The sequence below is a fragment of the Callorhinus ursinus genome, unplaced genomic scaffold (genome assembly GCF_003265705.2).
Source record: "Callorhinus ursinus isolate GAN/ISIS: 27379988/994484 unplaced genomic scaffold, GSC_fseal_2.0 scaffold37, whole genome shotgun sequence".
Classification (NCBI taxonomy): Eukaryota; Metazoa; Chordata; class Mammalia; order Carnivora; family Otariidae; genus Callorhinus; species Callorhinus ursinus.
This window is the reverse complement of record NW_027397099.1, coordinates 14,011,544-14,020,995: the sequence shown is the minus strand read 5'-3', so window position 1 is coordinate 14,020,995 and position 9,452 is coordinate 14,011,544. Positions and strand designations below refer to the sequence as shown.

At 49.9% G+C, this 9,452-nt stretch overlaps 1 protein-coding gene across 5 annotated transcripts in view; it reads right to left on the bottom strand.

Moving 5' to 3' along the window:
• SLC38A7 (solute carrier family 38 member 7) overlaps window positions 1-5,443 on the bottom strand; it is an 11,709-nt gene extending 6,266 nt beyond the window's left edge. For 2 of the 5 annotated variants that reach the window (XM_073880208.1, XM_025889253.2), the window contains exons 1-6: window positions 5,381-5,443; window positions 4,657-4,797; window positions 3,136-3,557; window positions 2,073-2,271; window positions 1,690-1,834; window positions 607-705 (exon numbers count right to left, since the gene is read on the bottom strand). In XM_073880208.1, coding sequence (XP_073736309.1) covers window positions 607-705; window positions 1,690-1,834; window positions 2,073-2,271; window positions 3,136-3,405 — 713 coding nt within the window. In that variant the 5' untranslated portion in view covers window positions 3,406-3,557; window positions 4,657-4,797; window positions 5,381-5,443. The other 3 variants (XM_073880210.1, XM_073880209.1, XM_073880211.1) reach the window with 3 other exon arrangements.
• Between the last annotated feature and the right edge of the window lie 4,009 nt (window positions 5,444-9,452).

Below are 9,452 nucleotides of genomic sequence, written 5' to 3'. Positions count from 1 at the left end.
TTTTTTTTTTTTTTTTTTTAATGACAAAACAGATTCATCCTCAAACAGAAGATACAGGAGTTACAGATAAGCACAAGTTGTAAAAATGGACAAGTCCACCCTGGTAGTCTCCATAACCAAGGCCTCATCTTTTTTTTTTTTTTTTAAGATTTTTTTAAAGATTTTTAAGATTTTTTAAGATTTTTTTTTAAGATTATTTATTTGACAGAGAGAGACAGCGAGAGAGGGAACACGAGCAGGGGGAGTGGGAGAGGGAGAAGCAGGCTCCCCGCGGAGCAGGGAGCCCGATGCGGGGCTCGATCCCAGGACCCTGGGACCACGACCCGAGCCGGAGGCAGACGCCCAACGACTGGGCCGCCCGGGCGCCCCGCCAAGGCCTCGTCTCATGATGGCTCACCTTGGATACTGGTGGCAAAGTCTCCCCGTCCCTGGTTCTCACTCTTCCCGCCAATAAAAAGAGATTCCTGCCTCCTTCCTACAATGACTGACGAGTCAAGCTCTGGTGAGCGAATGAGACCTGAGAAGAGCACCTGTGTGGCCTTTTGATGACTGACCTAGCACCTCCCGGGGCCCAAGGGGGGGCTTCCCCCGGGGGTTCTTACCCACCTGGTCAGGATGTCCCCTGGGGTCATCTCTTTATCTGGCCAGATATATTTGATGATAATGATGGCAGTGACGTACCAGGTGCCCACGACGCTCAAGAAGCTGCCAGAAAGAATGGACTGAGCTTCCTCTTCCCCAGCCCCAGCTGCCCTCTCTCTGCTTCCACCCCAGGGAGTACCCATCCTCAGCTCTCGTGACCACAGTGTCTACTGAATGAATTGGGAGACTATTCCAAACAAAGATGAAAACGATGCACAAGAAATAAGTTTTAGAGGAGTGCCTGGCTGGCTCAGTCAGAAGAGCATACGGCTCTTGATCCTGGGGTCATGAGTTTGAGCTCCATGTTGGGTGTAGAAATAAACTTAAAAAAAAAAAAGAAGTAAGTTTTAGAGAAACTGGTCACAGCCTGGAGGCAGCTGGACCCAAGAGGGGGCAAGACTGACATTTCTGACCATTAGGAAAGGCACTGGTTCAGCTCCATGGCTCAGAGGTCTGGGCTTGAAAGCACATCTGTTAACTTCCATCAGTGCAGCCCCCACTTGGTGACAGCTGCGAATAGGGCCCTTGAGAACTAGGAGACGCTGGAGGGTAAAGGGCTGGGATGTCAACATGAAAGGGGAACTTGGAGACAGCTGAGTGCGACCCTGTCAATTGCGGATCGCAGGAAACAGCTCAGAATCACACAGCTTTTCAGACCCTGAGCCAGGAAGCCAGTCCTCTCCCCTCATACCAAGCTGCATGGAACAAAGGGCCAGGCTTGACAATTCTAAATGATCAAAAATCCACTCTCCCTGGGAAAACCATAGCCCTGGCCAGGAAGCTGCCTTCACACTCCTCATTATCACCAGTCCCTTCTTCGACAAGGACATTTAGAATGCAGTCTCTCACTGATGCAAAAGGCCACTGTCTTCCTTGTTGCTGACACAAAAGGACACCTTAGGCTGGAAGCCTTGCAAGCCCTGGCCCACCCTGCCTTGCCTGCTCTTGCTGCCCCAGAAGGAGAGGGCTTCGCCAGCAGCACCTGGGTCTCTAGCTGCCTGTGATTAGAGCTTCCGCCTGGCCTGGGCTGGGGTGGGGCCTCCAAACCTGGCGTATTTCTGGAAGCCGATCTCTCTGGGGATGGAAAGGGGCAGGATGAAGAGGAAGGCCGTGAGGCTGATGGTGAACTTTCGGTCTGTGTACCAGAGGCTGCTGCCGGCCCCCTCAGGCTCCTTCGCCATCACAGCTATAACTGCACAGGAAGGAAGGAGGGAACGTCACGCCAGGCCCCTGCAGACTGCAGCCCTCCTGCTCCGGTGAGCCTCAGGACCTTCATCAGTGTAATGGGCTCAGCAGCCAGGAGGGAGGATTTGCAGAAGAATGCCAGACCCAGGCTAGGCCCCGGGGCAGGTGTTTGTGCCTGTTCCCTCTTGCGGGGACCCCCAGGGCCGAGCGGGAGGGACGAAGGATGTCTGGAGGGGGAGACTCACTCTTGTCTTGTTGGTCGCCAATGATGATGAGGAAGGCGATGCAGGTGCCGAAGGTGTAGATGGCAATGGTCACCTCACAAAGCACTCCCGTCAGCTTGCCACAGACGGCCCACACCACCTCCTGGTAGGTCCTCTCATTGCTGGCCTGGGAGCAGTAGCCCAGGATGACGAGGCCGCTGATGATGAAGACCAGCATGCCCTGGAGGCAGGACAGAGCCAGAGGGTGGGGGAAGGCCTGGCAGCAAAGGACAGCCTGGCCTTGCTCAGCATTTACTAGGCCAATGCCCGAAGCCAGTTTGTTAAATGAGTTTTTTTTTTTTTTTTTAATTTTTATTTAAAAAGAGAGCACGAGAAGGAAGAGGGTCCGAGGGAGAAGCAGACTCCCCACTGAGCGGGGAGCCCGATGCGGGACTTGATTCCAGGACTCGATCCCGGGACTCCAGGATCATGACCCGAGACGAAGGCAGTCGCTTAACCGACTGAGCCACCCAGGCGCCCTGTTAAATGAGTTTCATCTTGTGGGCAACTTTACCAGATTGCTGGAGGCTGCCGAGTTGAGGTTTTCTCTCAAAACAGAAGTTTTGTGGAGAATTTTAAACATACACAAGAGTGGAGCGGATGGTATCATGAACCCCCATTCACCCAACACTCAGCTTCAAAAATAATCAATTCGTGGCCCATCTTGTTTCTGCTACTGCCCCCCCGCCCCGCCCCTGAATTATGTGGAGGGAAATAGAGGTTACCAAATTATTTCACCAGTAAATAATTCAGCATGTCGTTCTAAAAGATAAGGGCCCACTATTTAAACATACACTACACAATTATTCATTCTGCAGCTGATGTCCAAACTTCACTGATTGCTGGGAAGCACTCTGAAGCCTCATCTGGGCTCAGAGGAGAGAATGCTGGAATAGATTAGTAATGTCTGCCAAGTGTGAGGACGGGGAGAGTGGCCGCACGTGTCACGCAATGACTATCCCAGATGCAAAATCTCTCTTCTGGGGGAAAGAGCCCAGACCCAGCACCCGAAGTGCATTTTTGTCCTAGCGGCTAGCACACTCACCATCTGCAGCGTGACGCCGGCCGCCAGCCCGCCTGCGGTGCTGAAGGCTGCAGGGAAGTTGAGCAGCCCTGCACCTAGGCAGGCGTTGACGACGATGAAGATGGCCCCAATGGTGGAAGTGGTGCCTCTGCCTGGACCCTCAGGAGAGGCCTCCCCTTCGCTCTTGGGGGCTGTGTCCACACAGGGACTCTGCAGCAGACGGGCCCGCTCCCCGGAGTCTGAGCTCGAGCCCCACTCGCCAAGGTCACTGTTGATGCTGACCTCGGCCATGGCCCCGGGAGCCCTCTTCCCGCAGGATCTGCAGATTCGGGCTCACAATCACATCCCCTGGGCAGATGAGGGAACACCTTCAGCTGGAGGGCGGTACCAGCCTGTTTGGAACTATGATCCCAGGAGGCCCGTGGGCTCCAGCTCTTCTCAACCTAGATGTTAGAGACAGGTACTACTGTTACCCTGGGATGGGCACAGAAAGCTGAAACAACATTCTGAAGGTCAGATGGCAGAGACTCAAACCCAGGGGTGCCTCTGTGCAGAACATGGTGATGGGTGCCACAGTGCAGGGTGGCAGAGACAGAAAGACATCTGATGCAAATCCTGCTTGCTTCAGGCTTACAGACCCTTGGGGTCAATAAGACATAAATATAAAACAGAGGAGTACTAACACAACGGCACTACAGAGAGGCTCCACGTTGGGCAGGAATATCATGGACATATCTCATTCAGTCCTTACCACAGTGGTCATAAGGTTCAGAAAGATCGTATCACTGACCCAGGGTCACATATCAGCAAGAGAGGATTTGGATCTAAATCTATCTGGCTTCCCAGCCTGTTTCTGTACCAGAGTTGCAAGAGCAGCCCTCACCTAGAACTGGGGGTATTTCAATGTATTACAGTCCCACATATCTCCCTCTGGCCCAGGGTCTAAATTCTGCGTAGCTTTCAAAGCCTTTCAAAATTCAAGGCTAATTAATTCTCACTCTTCTCCTGGGCAACTGACCTAACCACGCCCATCAGAGAGGCATCCCTCTGATGCCCTCAGTACACTGGGGGGTTTAGAATGGCTAATGAGACCCCCTAGGTAGTCAGATGCTTCTCATTTCTCCTCCTGGTGATGGCTGAACAAAGGTGGGAATCGTACACTCCTTAGAGGTTAAAGGAAGAATGTGGATGCTCTCAGACAACTGTCACCAAGCACACAACCCAGCTCCAGAGGAAATCTCTCTCTGCCGGCTTCAAGTCCAGAAAGACCAGTCAAATGCCACAGGGCTTCCTCTTATGCAACCTGTTACCCAACCAGTAACTCAGCAAAAAATCAAAGCTGTGAGTAGTGAAGGTAGAGTTTGGGGCTCCCAGCTTTCCAGCATAGCTCGAGAGAGAGCTGTGTGAAGTCAGCACTCCCAGAGCTGTGAGACCTCCTCATCCACCCTGCTTCCGTCTCAGACACAAAGGTCTCTGCGCTGGTCCAAGAGTTCTCAGCTCTCCTTCCCAGAAAAGTCCTCAGCTCCACAACCCCCAGCTTACCTGCTATTTCCACCTGACGGTCTAAGGTGGAGGGTATGCTGCTCCTTCAGCTCTTTCTTCCCCAAAGATCTGGGATCTGATTTTCCTCACTTCCCTCGCTGGCCCCAATTTCTTCTTTCTCAAAACTTCACCTAAAATCTGCTGTCAGCAGAGAGAAGAGTTTGAGCTGTTTCTGCATTGGTCAGCAGAGTGAAGGGAACTGAGAAGCTCTGACACCAGATCAATCTGGGGAACAGGCCCAGGGAAGGGAAAAGGCTAGAGTAATGTCACAGCAGGTAGTTGGCAAAATCAGAACTACAAGCCTGACGTCCACAGGCTCAGGCCAGAGCTGTAACCACTGCCGCGGGCCCCCTCACATTCCAATCGGAGCGGGTTCCCAGTCCAGCCTGGGGCTGGATCCCAGAAATACGCAGGGTGGGTTGCATTGGGAAGTGGGCCAGGGCGCACCCGGAGCGGAGGGGAGGATCCCAGGCCCGAAGCAAGGCGAAGGGGCTGCTGTGAGGTAAGCTAGGGAGACGCTCCGGGACTCGATCCGGGCCTAGCACCAAGGGGAGACAGTGGGGCTAGGCGGGGCAAAGCCGGCCCAACTGAGGGCGGGCGGGGGACCGAGGACGCCGGGCTTCCGAGCCCTGCAGGGAGTGGGCAGGACTCTGCCGCAGCGGGGGCCCCAGGGCCCCGGGACTTAAGCTTCCACCCTCCACAGCCTCCACCTCCCACCACCTACCTACAGTGCTTCACACCCAAGCCGGCTGCAAGGACACGTGAGCCGCGGTCACATGACCGCCGGGGCTCCGGCGGGCCGCGGGAGGCGCTGGGAGTTGTAGTTTTCCGCAGGCTTTGGTCTTGGAGGGCAACAGCTCCCTGAATCCTCAACCCTACAACATTGACCCGAGACCCTCTCCGGGCCAGCTCACCATGCTTAACCTGTTAGTTTTAATCCTGGGTGGCTCAGTGGTTAAGCATCTGCCTTCGGCTGGGGTCATGATCCCAGGGTCCTGTGTCCGATTCCTGCGTCAGGCTCCCTGCGCTACCAGGAGACTCCTTCTCCCTCTGCCCCTCCTTCCACTTGTTCTCTCTCTCTCTAATAATAAATAAAATCTTTAACAAATTAAAAAAAGATTTATTTATTTATTTATTTCAGAGAGAGAGACAGAAAGTGAGCCCCAGGGGAGAAGTGTGGGGGGAGCCCCATATGGGGCTTGATCCTAAGACCCTGAGATCATGACCTGAGCCAAAATCAAGAGTTGTATACTTAACCAACTCAGCCACCCAGGAATTTGCCCCCAAATTCCCTTTTAAAGTGTCCAGTATAGTGGTTTTTAGTATATTCAGAGTTTTGCAGCCTGCCTAATTTCAGAACACTGCTGTCACTCTTCCTAAAACTCCGGAACCGTGAGTCTCCACTCCTTTCTCTAAGCCCCTGGAAACTACTAATCTACTGTGTTTCTATGGAGTTGCCCATTCTTGACATTTCATAAAAATAGAATCATATGTGATTTTATGTCACAAGAACATCCACCTCAGACGGATATTATGTGACCTTCTCATCACATATAATATTTTGCCTTCTACTCTTTTCAAGGTTCATCCACATTGGAGCATATTTATTGCTGGTTAATATGCCATTGTTGGGCTATTCCCTATTTTGTTTATTCATTTCACCAGTTGACTGGACATTTGTGTTGTTTCCAGTTTTTGGCTATTGTGAATAACAGTGCTATAAACACTCACATACGTCTTTGTATGGATGCATGTTTTCATTTATCCTTAGTATTTACATAGTGGAACTGCTGAGTCAAATGGCAACTGTTTAAACTTTTTTTTTAAAGATTTTATTTATTTATCAAATAAATAAATATTTATTAGATAAATAAATTTCTCTCTCTCTGAGAGAGAATGAGAGATAGAGAGCACAAGAGGGAAGAGGGTCAGAGGGAGAAGCTGACTCCCCGCTGAGCAGGGAGCCCAATGCAGGACTCGATCCCGGGACTCCAGGATCATGACCTGAGCCAAAGGCAGTCGCCTAACCAACTGAGCCACCCAGGCACCCTGAACTTTTTTTTTTTTTAAGATTTTATTTATTTATTCATGAGAGAGAGAAAGAGAGAGAGAGAGAGGCAGAGGGAGAAGCAGTCTCCCCGCGGAGCAGGGAGCCTGATGTGGGACTTGATCCCAGGACTCTGGGATCATGTCTTGAGTTGAAGGCAGACGCTAACTGTTTAAACTTTTGAGGAACTGCCAGACTACTTTCCAAAACAGCTGCACCATTTTACATTCCTATGAGCAGTATATGAGTTCCCAATTTCTCCATATCCTTGATAACCCTGGGTATCTTCTTTTTCCTTATACCCATCCTAGTGGGTATGAAAGGATTCTCATTGTGGTTTTGATTTGCATTTCCCTGCTGTTAGCAACTTTTCATGTGCTTATTGGCCATTAGTATGTCTTTTCTGGAGAAATGTCTATTCAGACCCCTTTTCCAGTTATTAAGCATTAAGCGGGTTGTCTTTTTATTACTGATTTGTACCGGTTCTTTATATATTCTGTATACAAATCCCTTATCAGATATGTGATTTGCAGTACTAATCTCAACATTTTTTAATAAGATTGTTGTTTAGAAAAAGTTGGTTTTTCAGTTACTGGATATAAAGGTAAACTAGTGGGACGCCTGGGTCTCTCAGTTGGTTAAGCCTCTGCCTTCAGCTCAGGTCATGATCTCAGGGTCCTGGGATCTGAGTCCGGCATCAGGCTCCCTGCTCAGTGGGGAACTTGCTTCTCACTCTGCCTGCCACTCCCCCTGCTTGTGCTTTCTCTCTGACAAATAAATAAAATCTTTTTTTTTTTAAGATTTTATTTATTTATTTGAGAGAGAGGGAATGAGAGACAGAGAGCACGAGAGGGAAGAGGGTCAGAGGGAGAAGCAGACTCCCTGCTGAGCAGGGACCCCCGATGCGGGACTCGATCCCGGGACTCCAGGATCATGACCTGAGCCGAAGGCAGTTGCTTAACCAACTGAGCCACCCAGGCGCCCTAAATAAATAAAATCTTTTTTAAAAAAAGTAAACTAGTAATTTCTGAAAGCCCCCAAAATGAAAAACAAAAATCAAAAAAGTCCCCCAAATTCCCAAGCCTAGAAGGAAAGAGCTTAAAAATTTTTTTTTCAGGCGCCTGGGTGGCTCAGTTGGTTAAGCGACTGCCTTGGGCTCAGGTCATGATCCTGGAGTCCCGGGATCAAGTCCCGCATCGGGCTTCCTGCTCAGCAGGGAGTCTGCTTCTCCCTCTGACCCTCCCCCCTCTCATGTGCGCTGGCTCTCTCAAATAAATAAGTGAATAAAATCTTAAAAAAAAAATTTTTTTTTTTTTTCAAGGAGGGATGCCTGGGTGGCTCAGTCGGTTTAAGTGTCTGCCTTTGGTTCGGGTCATGATCCCAGGGTCCTGGGATTGAGTCCCACGTCAGACTCCCTGCTCAGTGGGAAGTCTGCTTCTCCCTGTCCCTCTGCCTGCCGCTTTGCCTGCTTCTGCACTCTCTCTCACTCTGTCAAATAAATAAATAAATCTTAAAAAAATCAATCCAGATTTGGGAACTATTATACCTTAAATTATAACAGAACAAAGGCGTGACTCTTCTGAGTAGGCAAACCACTTCCTCCATCATGGGCAAGAACGTTAACATGTTAGAGCTTGACTAAGAAACTAGGAAGGGGTGAAGCTAACAGTCTGAACAGTGGAGAGAAGCATCAGGTTCACACCCACCAGCTCTGTTTTCAGTGAGGAATGGGACTTAGTCCAGGGTGTGCTGGTAATACATGTGTTTAAAAATAACAAGTCAGCAGGATGGTTAAGTTCCTTTTTTGGTTGAGTTCTTGGCAGCCAACTTTCAACCTTTCGGCTCCAGACAAGGAGACTTAGCAGTCAGTCCTTTTATGGATCAGTTGATATTATTTATTGCTTTTCCTTTTAAGATATTTCCAAAGACACCCAATGATCTGGTCCATTCACTTCCTTTTACCACCTTGGTATTTCCATTGGCAACAGGAACACAGAAGAACCAAGGGTCAGGAATGACCACCTCCCCCGCCCCCCACCCTGTGCACCGTGTCCCTCAGGGAGCTAAGAGAAACAAGAGCTCAGTTTCTTCTTTCCCCCGAAGTGTTAAAACACTGTGGATGGGCTCTGGGCCTGAGTCCTGTTCCACTGTCTGTCTGGTCAGAAGCCGGCCCATCTTGAATGGTTCCTAGCACTAAGCACAAGGGGCCAGAATAACCTTGGGAGGACTGATGCTAAGCAGATGCCCCAGCTAGATGTCTGCTGACAGCACATGACTTCGTGTTAAATGTTGCACACTGGCAAACTACTGTTTGCATCTTGCTTGCAAATAATTTTAAAACAACTGAATTAGTTGCCAACTTTTAAGCGTCAACAGACCTCCCATAAAAACCAGGATTTCCATTTTATTTAAAAAAACTTAAGACCTGGGGCACCTGCATGGCTCAGTTGGTTAAGCGTCTGCCTTCAGCTCAGGTCATGATCTCTGGGTCCTGGGACTGAGTCCCGCATCGGGCTCCCTGCTCAGTGGGGAGCCTGCTTCTTCCTGTCTGCCACTCCTCCCTGTCAAATAAATAAAATCATAAAAACCAAAAAAACCACAACTTAAGAACTTGCAACCCTAAACTTTCTTTTGGTGCTGTCACTTCCCTACCACTCAACACTGAGGATGAAGGCTGCTCACCAGTCATGATCTATTTCACATCCCTTTTTCACTTTACATTCACTGTTTGCTTCTATTACCTACTTGG